Here is a 19,141-nt window from a genome sequence, read left to right on the forward strand (position 1 = left end):
TGAGAAAAGATATTATGCAATTCCCTTATGTGGGATTCTAGGAATATGATTATAATATTTGAGCTCAAATGTATGCAATTATCGTGAAGACATGGTTAACCCTGGCCAGATGATCAAGACAAGTTAACTGTTTCTGAGAACTGACCTCTTGTTAGTGGAAACACTGAATAACGATCTTTGCTCCGCAGAGTGCATCTCATATCAGATATCAGCAGTAGTGTTGCAGATGCAGACACACACACACACACACACACACACACACACACACACACACACACACACACGATCGATATGTCGACATTCAAGGCAAGGTAAACAAAGATGTACAGTAACAAACCGGCATGACAGGTGAAAGACATTCAAACATGAAATCAATGACACACACAGTAAATGTTATGACATGTACACTGTAATTATCACAGAGCAAAAATTTGCTTTTCATTCCTTTGCGAGAAAAGTAAACATGGAGTAATTGAAGTGACAAAGGAAAACTGTTGAAGTCAAATGCATCAGGAACATGTTTTCTGAGGCAAAAACGAATGACTGGATGTCTCAGGGTGACATAATAATAATACAAGATGATTAACCTGCTGTCTCGTTCAAGTGACATAATGAATCATTCACATTGCCCTGGATTTGAAAAGGCTTAAAGAGCCAAACAGTACATTAACACTGCGCTCTTCATCACCTCTTTCTCTGAGTAAAGTGATCCTCCTTATCATGTAAAATCTTCATTCAACTCATGTAAAAAACAGAGTAATTGGTTATCTCAGAAGCCTCTGCGCTTGTTTAAAACCTCTTCGTTTATGCTGTGACCATGGTTCAAGCTTTAAAAAATAACAAAAATTGTCCTGATAGCGAGACCTTTGTGAGTGCAAGAACTCTTCGCTTTCCACAAAGTGCACAAATTAACCGATTAAAAATCTAGTAGTCTCTGTTATGTGGTTTTATATGAATGCATTTGCTACTATAAATGTATTTACAACAGGATTGACACTGTAATTCAACAGATAACACATTTACTTGCACACTGGTTCCACTGACATTTTGTGTGTTGCTTTCTTTGATTTATTTGTTATCTCGACAGTTTTAGTCGTAGCGCTGTGGCTCTAGGGATGGCAATGATGGATTGTCAATCTACCATTTTGGTCCAAACTGAAAAATATCTCAATAACTAGCAGATAGATAACCATGATGTTTGGTTAGATATTCAGATTGAGCAAAAAGCGAATCCTAAATCATCCTCCAACTTTCGTCCTACACCCACCACCAGGTCCAGTGAAATATCTACGATGAGTTGGTCGTGTTGGGTTTTTCAGCTGAATGAAGACATCTAATTAAATTTTCATTAAGATAACTAAAAAGGTAAAAGAGGGATTCAATAATTCTGTGCGGTGGGATTTCTAAAGCTTGTTCTAGTGATGATTGAAAGTCAACATGACACATTGGTTTGATTCGACCTAGAGAGAACTCACATACTGGTAACAGAAATTAGGCCTACACATCTCACAAGTGGTCCCAGGATGATCTGTGTTGAAGTGGTAATGCGATGGATTAGATACCATGGCCTACATGCTGTAACACTGAAAGATGTACTCACCCATTTTTGAATAACAAATGTAATATTTATCTGAGACTTATCTCTTCATCTTAAGATGATCTGTGAGAAAGACAGATGATCTTCAGGGCTCTGCTGGGTTTTGTCTGTGTGTAAAGTCCCATGTAAAGTACTGTTCATTCAAGTTCAAAAAAGCAATACTGCACTGACCTGTGAAGTGATTTACTGTAGAATACAATACAAGACTTATCCATTAGCCAAACAGTTTGAAGTACATCTTACGATGCATATTTGACCCAGTTGTCAGTGATGCCTGCATGTTTTGCACTCTACACTCTTTTAGGCTTTCACTCATGAGGTTTAAGCTGGGTTTTGATTTCACTCAGAAAGGGCTTACACACTAGCTTAGCCTCATCTTTGGATAAAATCCATGTTGGCTGGGCATGGTAGAGGACCCATGGCAGTAAGAGAGAAACAGAGAGTCAGAGACTCAGCGAGGAAGACTGAGGAGGGATTCTTGTGACATATGGTCCCACTCGGTATCCGTGTCTGTGGGCAGTAATGCAAACAATGGTTCCCAAATACATTTGGCATCTCTTCATCAACGAGGCAAGTGAGCCGAGTCCGCAGTTTCTAATGACTTCGCCCCTCTTGTCTTCCATACGGCCCGAAATTTCACAGCCTCAGCTCCTTATTTTCCCTCTGCCTTCTGCCATCTCCATCATCCCACTTACTCCCTCATCTTGCTCCCTCACCAGTTCAGTCTGCTTCACCCTTTTACCATTACTAAAAATCCTAATCCACCCCCAGTCCTTACCCCCTGTATCTTCCTCCTCCATCTGTCTGAAAAGAGTGTGAAGTCGGTGATAGCCGCGCAGCATTTCTTTGGCTGACTCCTGTTTAGCCTCTAATAGGATCTACTTGGGGGATGATTTTCTGCTCCTCGTCTTCCTTCCTGGAATAAAGTCTTCTTGCCGCCAATGGTGCAGGTGGTGGGTAGTAAATTATACACAGCTCCCTTTGAGCTAGTCAGCATCTGAAGTGAGTGGAGGGGGTTTTACAACCAGCCATGCCCAAACTATTATCACCATACACACTAACCAGCTCCATTTTACAAAAACATCCACAAACACGAACCTGTGTGTATAAAACCACCTCACAAACACACACAAACATCACAGTATACATACATAAAAGCATATATATTCATACCACAATGCCCAAACAAGCAAATCCTCTCCTATCATTCATACACCCACTCTACCTCCGCTACCCTCCCAGTGGCTGTCATCTCAGCAGTTCAATAAAAGTCGAAGCATAACAGTGTGTACAAAGAGGAATGATGCCAGTAACATATGGGACTGCAATGTATTACAATGGACGGAGGCCAGAGGCCTCATCAGCATCAATCTGATTGGACAGGACATCTCCTTTGGGCCACCTCTGTCTCCCTCTCTCTCCCCTTGTCTCAGTCTCTCTCACCCCAACAGGTAGAGTAGTATTGATGGCCAATCCCCAGCGGTGGTTGGGGGCTGTTTGGGGTCGTGGCAAAGCACCAACATCTGTCACAGTGTTCTCTACAGCTCGTTATAAATCTGTCACACCAGAGAAGACAGAAACATGAATAAGACATGGGGCCGAGAGACCTGTGAATGTGAAAGCATATGTTGTGTGTTCGTAAGTATGTATAACAGGCAGCTCGTTGAGTTATGTACGCCGTGTGTGCAGGTGTTTTGATACATTTTGTGCTTTTATTATTCGTCATACATCAGATGCTGCCGTCCTATCGGAAAATCAATGCACGTGCTAAATGTCTTTCCATCACAGAAACAGGTCAGGTTGAATTGGGTTGCCTGCTAGTTTGATGTCATTATCTGACAGTGCAAAATGACCCAAATAATATTCTCTAATGCCAAATGTAGGAATCTTGTGTGCACCAAGGGAGGAACAGTCGAACATCAATCAGGATTTATATTCAGAATGTATCCGCTTTTCAAATGTGTTTTTCCTGCATTTGTCCTTCAGAGACAGACAGCCATCATACCACCCAGAAGCCATTAGTCAGCCTTATACACAATGACCCCCCAGAACATCTTCAATCAAACATGCCAGTGTGAAAAGTGATGAGAATACTTTGAAATCAGCCCGTAGCTGTCTGACAGTGAGGCAGCTTGGGGAGTGTGATGAATACATAAACGCACAAAAGGCCCAACATGCCACTCTGCCACTCTCTCTAATTAGCTCAATACAGTAAAACTTTTTCATCGCACACCAAACATAACTTCCCCATTTCCTAAAAGAAACTGCACAAATCTGTTAAGATATTACAGCAAGCAAAGCAGTGCATTGCTCTCACTCCCTTTATTGATTTATTCATTGGACTCTGTAAAAATGTGTCTACGCACTTCACAACAACACGGTCACTGTTTATTTAAATTAAAAGATTACTAAAAATCCTTGCTCATGGTGACATTTAGCACGATGATTCCTTTGCATACAGATCAGATGTGGCATTTAAGTGCATTGACTTTTTTCTTGAAATTAATCAGCGTGCCGAGCCTTCTGACTCAAAAACCCAAATCACTTTCAAATTCTTCACATGTTATAATTGGATACTTAGAAATGTCTCTGTACTCCCGTCAAGAGTAGTCTGAGAACTGCGAAATTAGACATCTGTTACACATGTAGAAACAATGTGACACAAAGGTATCCCCCAGCAGGAGAGGAACACTGACCGTCTGCTCCTGTGCAGCACAGAGGACAAAACCTGAAGGCCTATAAGCAGATCCAGCATTTAACAGCCTCGCCCTCTGTATTCGGTTTGCTCGCTCTGCAGCAGTTGCCAGACATTGCTGACTGGCTATTCTAAAAGGAAAGCTGGAGGAATACATATTCTTTAGTGCGTCAGCCCTCAGTGGACTACAGGTCTCATAGGGACTTCCCTATGTCATCCACACTGTATGGTATGAATGGCACAGGTAGAGGGACAATTACAATTTTGTATAATCCAAAGAACTGCACAGTCAGTTACATAATAGGTGCAGTGTGACAAAAATAAAGTGACCCGTGTAACAAAGAAAGTAAAATGTGGAACTCTCTACCAGGAGATAAAATGAGTTGTAAGGAAGCAGACAGAGCAAAGATCGAGTATAATAGAAGTGCAGAGTAAGCACCCAGCAGGGAGCCAAACAATCACAACACTTACCACACAGCACTGCAATATATCCATAGCACACAAAAACATGGCAGTTTGCACAAATACAATACCAACATATCCAAGCTCTGTGATATACTGTTAATCACACTTTCTCTGTTCCACTGTTTCACAACAGATGCACGAAGAGTCCACACGAGCCCAGCAGCAGTGTGGGCCTCTCTCACTGCAATATCAGAAGCTCAAACACCAAAGGTGGTCACCAGCAGGCGTGTGTGCGTGTGTGTGTGTGTGTGTGTGTGTGTGTGTGTGTGTGTGTGTGTGTGTGTGTGTGTCTCAGCATTCATTCCCCCTATCCAAAATCAGAAGAAAATCTTATCCACTGTATTTTTGATATGGCAGATAAGATTTGCAATGCAATGGCAATGCCAAAGGGGAATAGCTCAGTGTGTGTCTGTCTGTCTGTCTGTCTGTCTGTCTGTCTGTGTGTGTGTGTGTGTGTGTGTGTGTGTGTGTGTGTCAGATGAGCTTGTATCTGTTTTTTGACATTATTTAATTCCTGAAACTATAAAAACAGTATTGGACAACACATTCAATGACACACATGGTATAGACAAGCTGTATATATATTTATTTATTTAACCATATCACATTTTTCAAAGTGGCAGAGCTAATTTTCCAGTTACCCTCTGGCGACTTCAAAAATAGAACCCTCTCTAGTTGTTTTTTTTATTATTATTTTGGCTGAGATTAGTAATTCTCCACCTTTCTAACACTTGCTCTTCTAAACAGGAATCAAACATTTTCTTTAGCACAATCTGGACCACAACTGTGCAACCAACTAAAGGTTAACCCTACACAGAGGCTGAGTAGTGGGCCTCGCATTGTGAAGGGATTAAACAGTGATACCTCTGCCGCAACATCACTTAGCTGATTAAGATACCAGCAGGCTTTTATACAGCCCATTGAGAAGCTTATGACAGATTTAAATAACCACTGGGTAATTAACAGGAGCTGGTAAAATGGCCTGATCATCCCCCCCCTCTGTGTAGAGATGGTAAAAAGACATAAAAAAACAAACAAATCCATTACCAAGATTTATGCAGCATTATTAAATTCACCGGGACAATAATAGTGAAAGGGCAGCATTCCATCACGTTTAGAGCACGGCGAGTAATGAGTTGTCATAAGCAGAGAATCAGATGGAGGATATTACATTACCCATGCCAACACTTTCAAAGGAACCATTATTTCAACTTTTGTCATTACAGATTGAGCAAAAAGAGAAAGAAAAGGAATTGCTGTGCACATTCTCTTCTAAGACTATTGGCTTACAGGGACGGCAAGAGCAAAGACCTAAATCCTCCTTGACATTACCTTGGCAGGGGTTGGATGGAAATGGAGGGTCACTAGTGGTGTGGTGTGTGAAGAGGACTCAGTGGGACAGAACACTCAACAAATGACTGCACATTAAAAGGAGCAGGAAACTACTTCCTCTAACTGTGTCCAGATGGCTCTGTTTTCTACCTGCTTTGATCTAAATGTATGTTTTAAAATCAACTGCGAACCTGCAGGGGTTAGGGTTGAAAAGGGATTTTAAAACCACTGCTGTAAAAGGTGCGCCACAATTGATTGAATGTCAATTAATTGCAACCCTCCCTATATAATGTATGTCTAACATATCCATATTGATTAGATTCAACTTGGTAGTGATGTTCCTCTTTCAGTTGTTCTCTGTAATAGGTTGTCATGAATCTCCAGACTTTAGTCCTATTTTTAGTCTGTCCACCACTTCCACGCTGGAATATCTCATTAACTCCTGGATGGGATGACTTGTACAGACATTGATGATATGCAGAGGATGAATCCTAAGGATGTTGGTGAACCTCTGACTATTCATCTGGTGCCAGCAGCAGGTTGACATCTAACTATTGAGTGGATTGCTGTCAAACTAAAAGACCTTTAAGGTCCATAGAGCAGTGGTTCTTAAGCTGGGTTCGATCGAACCCCAGGGATTGGACCAATACGTACAATGTGGATTCACGTGTATAAAGGAACACGATGGGAGTCAGCGTCCTCAATGCATGATTTGCAATGCCAAGTTGAGCAAGTCTAGTCTAGCACCGGCAAAACTAAAGCAACACTTCCTAAAGCTGCATGGAGATGGGAAATACAAAAACACAACGCTCGCTGAATTCAAGGTGAAGAAAGCCAGATTCAATGAAAAGGTTACTCTGCCTGTTCTCGGCTTTGTACCCATCGACAAACCGATCCTCACAGCATCGTACGAAGTTGCGTACCTGATCGCAAAGCAGGGCAAACCACACACCATTGGTGAAACACTCGTAAAACCAGCTGCGTTGAAGATGACGAATATCATGGTGGGAAAAGCTGCTGAAGATAAGTCTTTCAAATGACACTATCAGCAGCAGAATAGACGACATGAGCGATGACATCTTGGCTCAAGTAGTTGCAGATCTGATTTCAAGCCCAGCAAAATTCATCCTCCAACTGGACGAGACCATCGACATTTCCAATCTAAGCCAGCTTGTTGTATTCGTGCACTATGTGAAAGACGACGTGATAAAGGAAGATTTTTTTATTTTGTAAGTCTCTTACAACAACAACCAAGGCAGTCGATGTGAAGAAACTCGAATGACTTCTTCAGAAAAAAAAGCAACTTTTATGGAAACGACGAACAGAGAATGATAACTTCGCAAGCTTTCCCCTGCTGGACGACTGTGTAAGTAAGATTGAAGACGTGTCTGGAATTGGAGACATTTCTGTACCTGGGGAGCTGAAGCAAGCAATTGCCATGCACTTAGATGAGCTCGCAAAGTCTCTCGACGGATACTTCCCCACCAGAGAGTCATATCCAGCATGGGAGAGACAGACGTTCACGTTTAGTGTTGCAACAGCAGATGTCAACGATGAATACCTCGACGAAATCATTGAACTTCAGCAGAGCCAGCTTCAACAGCAACTCTTCAGAACAACAACGCTCTCAACGTTTTGGTGTCACCAAATCGTGCCATACCCTCTTATTGCTAAGAAAGCCCTTGAGATACTCGCACCGTGAATGCATGATTCATTTTGTGCACTAATAAAATATATACCTATGTTTTGAAGAAATTATATTTTATTTTTCCAATTACGAAGGGTTCGGCGGATGCACTGATGAAGCTTGCAGGGTTCAGTACCTCCAATAAGGTTAAGAACCACTGCCCTAGAGCATTTATTCTAACAACGTTGGTAAACCTCTGACTTTTCATCTAGCACAATCATCATGTCAAACTTTCAGATTGTCCTATACTTTATGATGTTACATGCTAACATGCTGAACTAAGATGGTGAACATGGCAAACATTATACATCAGCCTGTGAGCATTGTTATTGTAATAATGTTCCCCAAGTACAGAGCTGCTAACATGGCTGCAGACTCTGTTAAAACGTGTTTTTTGACCAACAATGCAGCTGCAGCTGTGTTGGTGATTTGAATCTTAGTTAGTTGTCTTATCTTATCTCTTTTTATGAGATGTAAATCTTTCTCCATCCTCTAAATGCTTTGATGTCTGGAACAATCCCAATGGTTGCACAAACACTATATGGTTCGCTTCACAATACTTTCCCCCACCTGCTCTGAGAGATGGAATAACTCAGTGCTGGTGGGAATCCTTACATTTAGTAATTTATGTGAAAATGGAGAGCTCGCATCCTCTGAGCAACTACAGCAAAAGAAATCCACCTCACAGGCTAAACTTTCTTGAAATATGCATAAATTTGGATTTACATAATCACACAACAAGGTTGGCAGCTTTGCTGTCCCCTTTATGCCACTTCCTTTGAATAAAATTCAAGACAGAAAGGGTTATTAAAGCTGTGTTTTTTGTGTTTACTTATCTGGCCTAGAGGACAAACTTCTAGCTTTAAATCAAGGTGGGAAGAAAATCTGGGCTGGCAAATCTCAAGATGTGTGAGAAACTAGTTAAAATGCACATTCCTTTTCTTTCAACCGTCACAGCCTGATTCAGACATGTCACTCATCAGACGTATACTCTTGAGACATTCAGCTTCGTATTGTTCAAGGTGTAAAGTGTGACACTGACACCTTGATAGGCTGTGGATCTGCTCTGAACTTAAACTTTCTCAGGTTATTAATGACTTGATGCTCACATCCTTGGGAGACCTGGACTAGCTCTCCCGAATGATGACTGGCTGTTACTAGATAAGTGAGACATTAATGTTAAATTGATCAAAATGGCAGTACATGCAGTTAAATCGTGCATATCCACATTAAGGGAGTCAAATTAACCTTCCCTTCCAGAGAAATGTGTATGATTTAAAAATCTGGATTTTTCCCATTTTTCTCATTGCCGTATGTTGATCTCTATAAAAAGGCACAAGAACTGAAGGGGAAACGTAATAGACATGGGGTGGAATTTTTCCGTGACAGATTTGCAAGCTGATGGCATCTACAAACCTCATGACAATCATTAGATAAGCTACTACCAACAAGATAGATATTCTTCCGAGTTTTCGCTCCCGGTGTTGAACTCGCCCTATTCATCCTCTCTAGTTGCTCCAGTTTATAAATAGGACAGTATCTGCCTGTTGTGTGGTTAAGCAGTATATCCAGCCAGCCTTTAGCAGTCATCTTTAAACAATAAGAGTGTGGGAGGACTGAATAGTTGAGTGTTTCTATGTGAATGGTGTCGGTGTGACATCCTCGTTAATATATGTTCCACCAGTGCAAGGACGAAGGAGGCCAAATAAGGACAAACCAATATGACGCTGCAACTACTCCCCTCACATTTTCCTCATCACCTCACCCCTATCTTTACTCTCCTTGTGATCTTCTTTTGGCCACTCATGTTTATTCAGGTCTTGATTATAATTCTCTCCTCTCACTATATTCTCCTACTCCATCATCTCATCCTCATTCTCGTCCTCACTCACCCCCCTTCTCCCCTCCCTGTTTAAGTCACCCAGCCCTCCCTCTTTGCCACGCGATGGCAAGGTCTTGACTGCCATTCACAGTGGGATGGCAGCGAACAAAAGAGCAACACAAAAGGTCAACTTATCCAAGTTGTCACTCAACACTCACCACCCTGCCGTGTGTTTAGTTCAAGTGTCCGGGGCAACCCATTGATCCTCATGTCAACGATTGCACGTTATTCCCAACTCTCTCCAGAAAGTGAATGCCCCCTAATCACCCACTTCTGTGAATATTTGCTTATCCGGAGCCTAACTGTAAACAGTAATTAAGCATGTTAAATGATACCCAATCAAGACTAGCGAAAGGCAATTCAAGCCTAGGAAATAAGCTCTGAATAATTTTCAATGAACGAATAACAAGCTCTGCAGTTACATATTCTATTCACATCTTCAATGTTTTGTTTTTTACAGCACCATCAACAACTTCTGTATGTCCTTCGGCGTTTGTACAGGCAGGACACTGTGTTATATTATTATCTGGAGGATTCTCAAAATACATTTTTTTTTAAAGATAATTATTATTCAGAGTTCAGTGTGTATGTTCTCCACCAAGTGTAATTATGTTTTAAACTCTCCATCATTGACTACTGTACTGAAATAGTCAGAGCACTGCACAAATGATTTTCTGGCATGTCTCTGTAATTACTACACTGTCGCATCTCAAGCAACAGCCACTGGTGCCAAGTTACATGTGTGTGTAATATTTGTTTTATTATATCTCTGCAGCAGCAACCTGGAATATCTCTTCTGTATACTCAAGGTTTACACTCTGCTTCGTGTGAACCTCATTAGAAATTAGGTTTACCAAAGCATTATTAGATATTGGTGACATATTAAAGGACCACTGCTAATTGACATAGGATCATTTAAAAGGCAGCACATATTATCATGGTTCTGTGCATGTCAGCGGCACTATGAATAGCAATGACTCATCAAGGCCTTTGCGCAACTGGGGACAAAAGTACAGGTTGGTAACTAAGTGCAGGGGATATAAACAGCCTTTGAAGGTCCCTAAGAACCTATTAAAGTCCTAATGATTCATTTTACTGGAGGAATTTTTAATCACTTTTGCAGTCAACTGTATGGGACCTTCTTTCAATGACTGAGAGAGATAACCTTGACTAAAATCATTTCATTGGTAATTTCTTGTCTGCTTTGTGGAGGTGTGTGTTCTGTGCACCTGTGGGGAATCCAAATGAGGCAGATGAAACATTTCAAGGGACAAAAAAAACTACAAATCTTTTTTTTTTTCTCCGGAGATCACAGAATTGGATTGTTGGTGCTGGAATTACATATGATCATCTTCAAATGATTTATTTCACACAACATATTATCCTTAGCTGCTGTGCTCTAACTCAATGCTTCCATCTAGCTTTTCGACCACAGAAGACACCTTGCTTTAGTACTGTGGCACAGCACTTTGCAGATGGCCACACACACACACACACACACACACACACACACACACACACACACACACACACACACATGCACACGAGCTAATGGCCCACATAGACGTGCAGGATCAAGAGAGTCAATACTTTGTTTGACGCAACGGACTTCTTTCCTGATCGTAACTAGAAGTGACGAGAGACCGCCTTCATGACGTGCCCTGCGGCCCCAAGTAATCAAATCAAATAGCAGGGGCAATTTATTGCAGAAATGATCCGTGGGGGAATCGCGCTTACCTTCCTGCACAGCCTGGAAGGGGTTGTTTGGCTCGATAAGTTTCACAGAGTGGGTGATTTTCTCGCTCTGCAGAATGTCATCGTTCAGACTCAGATCTGAGATAGCAAGTTGGAAAATCTCGTCATCTCTCGCAGCGTTTTCCTCAAATATGGCACCTGTTGAATAACATAATCACAGAGTATTTAGTGAGAAAGCGCGAGGGGGGGAAGTTTAATTGCACGGTAGAGTTGAAAGTGGAGGAAGTACTGAATTAGTTGATTAATGGACCATTGCTATTACAGAATAAATATAAGCTCTTATCATCATTATACAAAACATGTCAAAGTGATGAATAATGTAATAATGGTTAGTGTAATAAAACATGTTGTGTTATATTTAGCCTTTACATCGTGCGACATGCGCGTCTCAGTGCGCCAGGACAAGATTTCAGCACGATGGAGAGCAACACGGTCACATCACACACACTCTATTATTTGATGCATAAAGTAACCAGACTTAGAAAAGAAATGTCTGTCATGTCCACTAGATCGATGGCACCCTACCCAATAAGCATTATAGGCCTAGTGTGGGAGGCATACTGAAGCTTAACTGTCTCTCTGTTTCTCCCCCTCCCCTCTTTCTTCCTCTGTTTATGGCATCAGCTGCTATTGGGAGACGCACATATATTCACAGAAAAAGGTTTCAGGAAATGAGAAGAATAATTGGGGGACCCGAATGTTATGTGGGGTATCTGCCAATATTATCTGGATGGAGTCCCACCTCTGTATTAAGACAGTGACGGAGCACCTGCTGCTTGCCAGACTGTTGCAGTAAACTGTGAACATCAGCAGCAGCGGAGGAGCACCGCGACAACATTTGCTCACAGTGACATTGACATTTTTTTTATCTGTGATTACAACGCCAGTCATTATAAGTGGCTACATAACTGTGTGAATGAAAAGTGGACACAAACCAAAATTACTCAGTGTGTGTGTGTTTGTATGTGTGTGAAGTAGAGATCATGTATGTATTTTAAAATGGTAAAATGTAATGCGATGTTTAGGGACACACAGATCAGAATCCTTTGAACGTCATGATGAGTTTAAAGCATCCCCCATCACTGAAAAAGAGCCAGCTCTGGTTTGAAGTTTGAGAACAAAGAGGCTCTATGCGTTTTGCATCTCTAAAACGAAACTCCACTGACATTCCCTCTGTCTTGTTATTGACATTGCAGTCACGTTCCGGTGAAAGTTGAGGCTTGACAAGAGATAGCTTGGTCTAAAAGAGCCTCAACCATTTGTCTATTGGACGTTAATTTGGTCAAAGCTTCTACGACATAGGCCTTCTTAATGTCGTCCGTGTTTCCAAGTAAGAATTGCAATGTACAGGCCGACAGTGGTGAGGTTTAGATCTGAAGCCAACATGGATGCATTGATTTGCCATCAATAAGTGTAAGAAAAATCTGAAGAAATAGGCTAATAAAACTGTGAAAAAAAAGAGAAAATAGCTGTGGCAGTAAAGGTCAGAGGCATGTTCGTCTATAAAACGCCAACTTTTCAACTCGCTGGAGATTCAAAGTGTTGCCTAAACACAGGATGCAAGCTGAATAGACTATTTATCCCGCCCTCTCACCAAAATCCTTTGATCAACGCAGTATGCGCTGGCTGAGCTTTATCCCCGCATGCTACATCCACACCTGTCTAACCCAAACAGCATGATGTTTTATCGGACGCTTACCAATATGTATGATGGAGTCCGCTCTGGCCAAATTGCATTGCAATATCCACAGGGAAAGGCAGATCAGCAGCAACTCCATCTCGGGATTTCAGCGAAGCGGTTCATCCAAGCTCTGCTCGGCTGTCCTATACTGTCCAAATGGAGCACCCAAAGAAAAAAGAAAAAAAAAAAGATGATCAAAACCCAGTACAAAACAGAACCGCTGTCCTTCTCCTGGCAGACCAGACCCGCATGAAACCCTACAGAAATGATCAGTTTTTGATTTTCTTTTTTCAAACCAACAAAAAAAAGCAGACTGCGGGAAGGTGGGCTCAAAAACACGAGGAAGAACCGACGGGGACCCGAGGTAAGACTAAAAATACAGGTAGCCCGGTGAGAGAGACCGGCGTTACCTCTCTCACTCTCGCCTCTCTCCCTGCGCTTCGGCGTCTAAAGCATGGCAAGCAGCAAAAAATGCGGAGGAGGGACACCCCTCTAACTACACACGGAGAGTCGCTCACATACACACTAAGAGAGAGAAAAAATAACCCCCCCCACACACACACACACACACACTCACACACTCACACACTCACTCTTCAGTCCTATCTCGATCACGTGACTGCAGAGACTTCACGACTCGGCTGCTGTCCCGACAAGCTGGGTAGAAATGATTTGGACTAGCCGGAGAAAGACGCACGGAGAGCCGATATCTAAGCATATGATTGGAGGTTACAAAAAGTCCATCCGCCTATAGCCTATATGCCTTACTGAAAAGAAAGAACAGTGCGTGACAAAAGCTTACGCGCAAAACCAAACATATAGATTGGCTCGAGAGATGGAAAGTCGACGGCGGTGTAAACAGTTTACTTTTGGAGAAGTTGACGTTTTTCAGGGATGATGTGAGGGGGCAGAGCGGCTGAGACACATTTTCAGCGTAGTACTTCAGTGGCGACGGAGCGCAGCTGATGTGGCAGAGAAAAGGATTTACACACCATGTTCCTCGGCGAGGGCTGATGGATGAGGTGCAGTCGTGACAGAAGCCACAGCGCCTGACTGAACCGGGAACAACTGGACTGAGTTACCGGAGGAGCATTTTTGCAGAAGAGCAAGCACAACATAGCTAAATGTTTTGTTATAGCTGCATGACTTGATCGATTCATTGACTGTTGCTTCAGCAAAATTGACGCCCTCGTTGTTTTTATCGCGGGACTATGGCATTGGGGGCTCAATTTAAGCACAGTTTATTTTGTTGTGAATCAGACTACAGGGTGCCAGTTATTCTTATCGGGTACACAATAGACGCCTCACAATGTTTGAGCAATGCCGGGCGTGTGCAGAGCTGTGAAGAAGAGGAAGAAGTCGTGCAAGAGACGGAGTTTCTAGATAGGCATAATCTTACAATTAAAGGATATTTCTCGTGACTGCAATAAAAACGGAAATATCTCTTAATTGTTTGGTTACGTCTTTCAGAGGCGCAAAACACAAACTTTCAGCACCGTCGGCAGCGGACAGCTCCCTTACTACGCTGCACAAGTCCAAGAAAGAAGGCACCTGTAGAGCAACAAGAGTCAGCGATCCCAGGGTCTACTAAATACCTCCATGTTTGTTTATTTCCTTATTTCTTTCCAGGGACTTATTCAGATTTCAGAAGCAAACCATAACTGGAAAATATTGTTTTTACCCACACTGCAATCCTTTTTTTTTTCTTTCTTTCAGAGACAATGTCAATAAATCCACATCACTCTCATGTCAAAGTCTCACATGTTCTGCATCATGGTAATAATCTGGTTTTCATTGCAGCAGAGGAATAAACATCCATGCCTCCACAATTGTTGTAAAATCACACACTACCCCTACTGGCCATCTGTGGATACTGCAGATGGCTTTTCCATCTTTTCATAAGGATTCATGACATTTCATGATGTGATTTAGATTTTTTGAAAACGCAATTTAAAACATACTGCTTTTGAGAACCAACTGTGCCCATCACACTGAGATATTTCTGTCTGAATATAATGCTAACCCGCATGTCCGTGCTACATGTCAGAATGTATATGGGGCAATAGCTTTGGCAAAGAAAAGGAAAGGAACACATGATATAAATAAATGATTGCCCTGATCCCAATAACAGTTCCCGTGACACAGTAGCTCATTACAAGGGGATCACAACAGAAAGATTAACCTTGAGATATGGGTTTTAATCTGAAAGGCTTCCACAGTGCCATCAACAATTCATTACATCCCAGCAGGAGAATAAATCTGGTAATTTCATTGAAGCAATATGTTGTTGAGATTTCATTATACAATTATTATATAATGCAAATCTGCCATTCCTCTATCTCTCTCTCATCTTCTGAGTAATACATGTTGAGAATATTGTGCAACGTCTATAAAAACAGTACAAACTTGTTTCACTTAACCACCACCTGCAAACTGCAATGAAGCTGTCCGATGACTTTTATGTTTTATGCAACTAAGATGTTAAATAAGTAAAAAGGAAATGATTTTTTAGTGATTTGAAACTGTATAGTTAAGCATGTTACATACATATTGTCTCAAGCAAGTGATTCTGGTTCACAGGTGAACTGTGGAACAAGCCGAGGCTCCATATAGAGAGGTAAGTGTAAGTGGTGAGTCTTGCTGTCTTAGTCATTACCATATATCAGACAGGCATGTTGAAAATAACGTATGTCCTTGAATACTTATTCTCTGCATATAGAAAGGTATTCATGAGATATTTAAATGCATCGCACTGTGTGTTTTGGGGCCCTGATTTGGCGATTTCTATGCATTAGTAAGTAGATTTGATATAATAGAGGGAATACCTTTTCATAGAAAGTAGGCCATCCAATGCATAATCACCCATTTTTGGGTTCATTATGCAGCTGATTCATACCCGCTCTGTTTTTTGGTCCAAAAACGTCCCCTAACTAATTTTAAAAAAAACGTTGGCATCTGTCAGTGTTTTGTTCCTTTAGCACCAGTTGTGGAGCGCACCTCATGCATCTCCCTGGGTGTCAACATACGTTAGTCTCAAAAGTGCTACAAACACACACCGAGACATCGGCGGGTAGGTCACGCCTGCTCTCAGTGACGAAGGTGGAATTTCATTATCACACAAGCCTGAGTCATTAATGTTTATGGCTATAAGCAGTGAAGTGAAACGGAAAGACAGAGTTGTTCTCCTCCTTTTTGGAACAAGGCCAAAAAGTGAATTTAAAATGAAGCGGAGCTGTCACATGAGCTGTCACAGTCATGAAAAGATAAGTACCACTGCTACTCAGTGACCTCCTACTAATAGCCTATTATTCTGTGATAAACCTATTTTTCCTTTATCCCAAATAATACGCTCCTCTAATCAAAAGCCTACAACACAAGTCTCTGCATGATTAATTGTTTCTATAGAATAGCATCTTCACGTTCTGAGTCCTCGGTTCCTTCTGATGAGTCCCTTCTCTCAGTTTAATCTTAAATGATTTTCTTATGCATGGCTTGTGGGCACACTGCTGCCTGTGATTGCTGTTTACACTGAAATACACATGCATTGCTCCTGAGTAGCCGGTCTCTGTCATCATTGATGAGTATAACTATTAGTGCGTTTGTATATTCACAGAATCTGCTTTTGACTCCAAGAGGAGGAATATAATTAATGGTCTTCATTCCAACATAGTAATGGGTAATTACTATCACGGTTTATTGTGTTTGCCCGTGCATATGTAGTCATGATTTGATACCTTGTGATGTTCCGTAGAATAAGCGAGTTTAATCACTTCATTAGCCTTTAGCCTAACATATCTGTGGTCAATGAAAAAAACTGGACAGAGCCAGCAGCCAAATGTACTGTAAGTCAACATAATTAGACTAGTTACTGCAGTAGTTGTCTGGCATACACATAGTATGTTAATGTTACTTAGTATTACCAGTTAAAAAAAAAACACTGAGAGCAGCATCAGCTTTCCAAACCGATAGAAGTTATTTCATAAAGTAGATGGTTTGCTAGGAGAATAGCAAGAGATAACGCTAATATCATGAGTTGACTGAAGAGTTTGTCACGGTGAAGTTGGCACTGTCCGTCTCACTGTGGTACTGGATGTTAATATATGAAGCCCCTGCACACATTTGGAAGAGGGTTAAATCCAAGACAAGTTGAAAATCCATTCATGTCAAGCAGAACTGTGCAGGGAATAGCAATAAGTGTCTGCAGCACTAGAGGTGAATAAGCAAGACTTTCTCTTCCAAATACACAGCCTGGGGTAACATTATAGATTAATCATGTTATGGGAGAATAAGCACAACCTCCATCACAGACTCTGAATTTCAATGAGTGAATTGTTAACTATCCGCATCATTATATATTTCCACATAACACCGGGCTCAACCATAGTGAAATATGTACTAGGTAATAAATATATAAATGTTGGTCTCTGTGTGTCAGCCTGGAGCCAGGAACTTTGACAGCTGCCAGAGCAGAGGTTTTGTATGTTTTCCAGCCAGGGACATGACTAAGGATTCAACTCTAATTCAAGTTTGCAACCTTCAAGCATTCTTGCTCATGTATTGCAGGCTTGTTCAAATATGACACAAAATCGAAACCTGTAGTTGATGTTAGTCTAGGAAAGATCTTTAGAGAGATACTCATACTCTGACTGGGTTAGGGTTATATTCATTATAATGAATATATTCTACAGTGATTGTGTTTACATAGAAGTAAATAGTTAGGCATTCATGTCTCATGTCTTTTCTTTTCCAAAAAACAACATGCGTGAGGACAGAATAGACTGAATATGATCTTTGGTGGTTTTGTCATTCAAAATTGTTGTATTGTATGAGCCTGACTGAAGGAAGCTGCTCATGACAAGTGGAAAGAAAAGAAAAAAGACTGCTATTTTGCTCTTCTTCTTTTTTTTTTTTTCACGTGCCTCATCTTCTTCCAACTGGGAGCGGATTGTGGTTGCTCCTTTTAAAAAGAAAAGAAGAGCAGCCTATATCAGTTGTGTTCAGTGTTGTCTGTCTTTGTCGTCCTCAGTTCATTGTTAACAGCGATCTGCGGGGACGCCATGCAGTTAATGCACAGTATGTTCATCTGTCAGCCACTTTATCTATTTGTCCGTCTGCAGAAATATCTCACCATATTAAACGAACTGAAAAACCAGCAGGTCCGAGAATCAGAAAATAAATGTTAAAATAATGGCATTCATGTGGAAAATCTGCCCATGAACTCATAAGGTAATAAGAACTTGTTGTTTGAACCAACGCAGCCTTCTTATTATCCCGCATTAGCAAAGTCTGCAAAGCACTCATTTTGCCTGCAGAGATGTTTACAATGTATACGCCTAATAGCAACTGTTCAGCCATTTGTTTTAGGTGCCCTGAGCAGTGCTATTGAACCCAATCCCTGTGTCAGCTACATTTTACTCAAGTTGTGCCTTGAAGACATTCATTAGTGGATGAGGTTATTTAAAGGGGAGCCACTTAGCAGAAATCTACCTGCATAGAGATACACTTTGCAAATAAGCACAACAAATTCCTTTGAATTTTGATGGTGTTAAGAGCAGGTCAATCTGATTCATTATTCAATTCAGCATTAAAAAAGAAGACTAACAAAGGTAACCAGAGAACGTGCACAGTGGCAAGACGCAGAGAGGCTCTGTCTGAACTGTAGAAAGCTCTGGTACTTACAGGCAAACATCTATTATTCCTATTGTCCACATTTTATAGCTCGAGAGCACAGTAAGAAATATCTTATGGAAGTTCTCCATTTCTGTGGCCATTATGCAAAACAAAAGAATTTAAAAGGTGCTGTAAAACAGCAGCAGGCTATAGTCGAGCAGCCAAATTTGAGATATCGCCACACAAATCCATCATTCATTTATTTTGAGAAAAGCTCAATAAGTGATAGCCAGTGCTTGGGGGTCATGGTCATTGTGTACAAAACATAAATTGTTACACAAAACATTGATTATTACACAGTTATTAAAGTGCAGTAGGAGGAAGAGAAGCCCAAAAGACAGCAACAAGCTTGCCATTTTTAATCTATTTTTAATGAA

At 41.2% G+C, this 19,141-nt stretch overlaps 1 protein-coding gene across 2 annotated transcripts in view; it reads right to left on the reverse strand.

Moving 5' to 3' along the window:
• LOC115020352 (glutamate receptor ionotropic, delta-1-like) overlaps positions 1–13,525 on the reverse strand; it is a 197,792-nt gene extending 184,267 nt beyond the window's left edge. Inside the window, exons 1-2 of one of the 2 annotated variants that reach the window (XM_029450322.1) lie at positions 13,113–13,525; positions 11,396–11,551 (exon numbers count right to left, since the gene is read on the reverse strand). In XM_029450322.1, the coding sequence (XP_029306182.1) occupies positions 11,396–11,551; positions 13,113–13,191 (235 nt within the window). In that variant the 5' untranslated portion in view covers positions 13,192–13,525. The remainder of the gene's footprint in view (positions 1–11,395; positions 11,552–13,112) is intronic. The other variant, XM_029450323.1, reaches the window with a different exon arrangement.
• Positions 13,526–19,141: the final 5,616 nt, after the last annotated feature.

The sequence above is a fragment of the Cottoperca gobio genome, chromosome 15 (genome assembly GCF_900634415.1).
Source record: "Cottoperca gobio chromosome 15, fCotGob3.1, whole genome shotgun sequence".
NCBI lineage: Eukaryota > Metazoa > Chordata > Actinopteri > Perciformes > Bovichtidae > Cottoperca > Cottoperca gobio.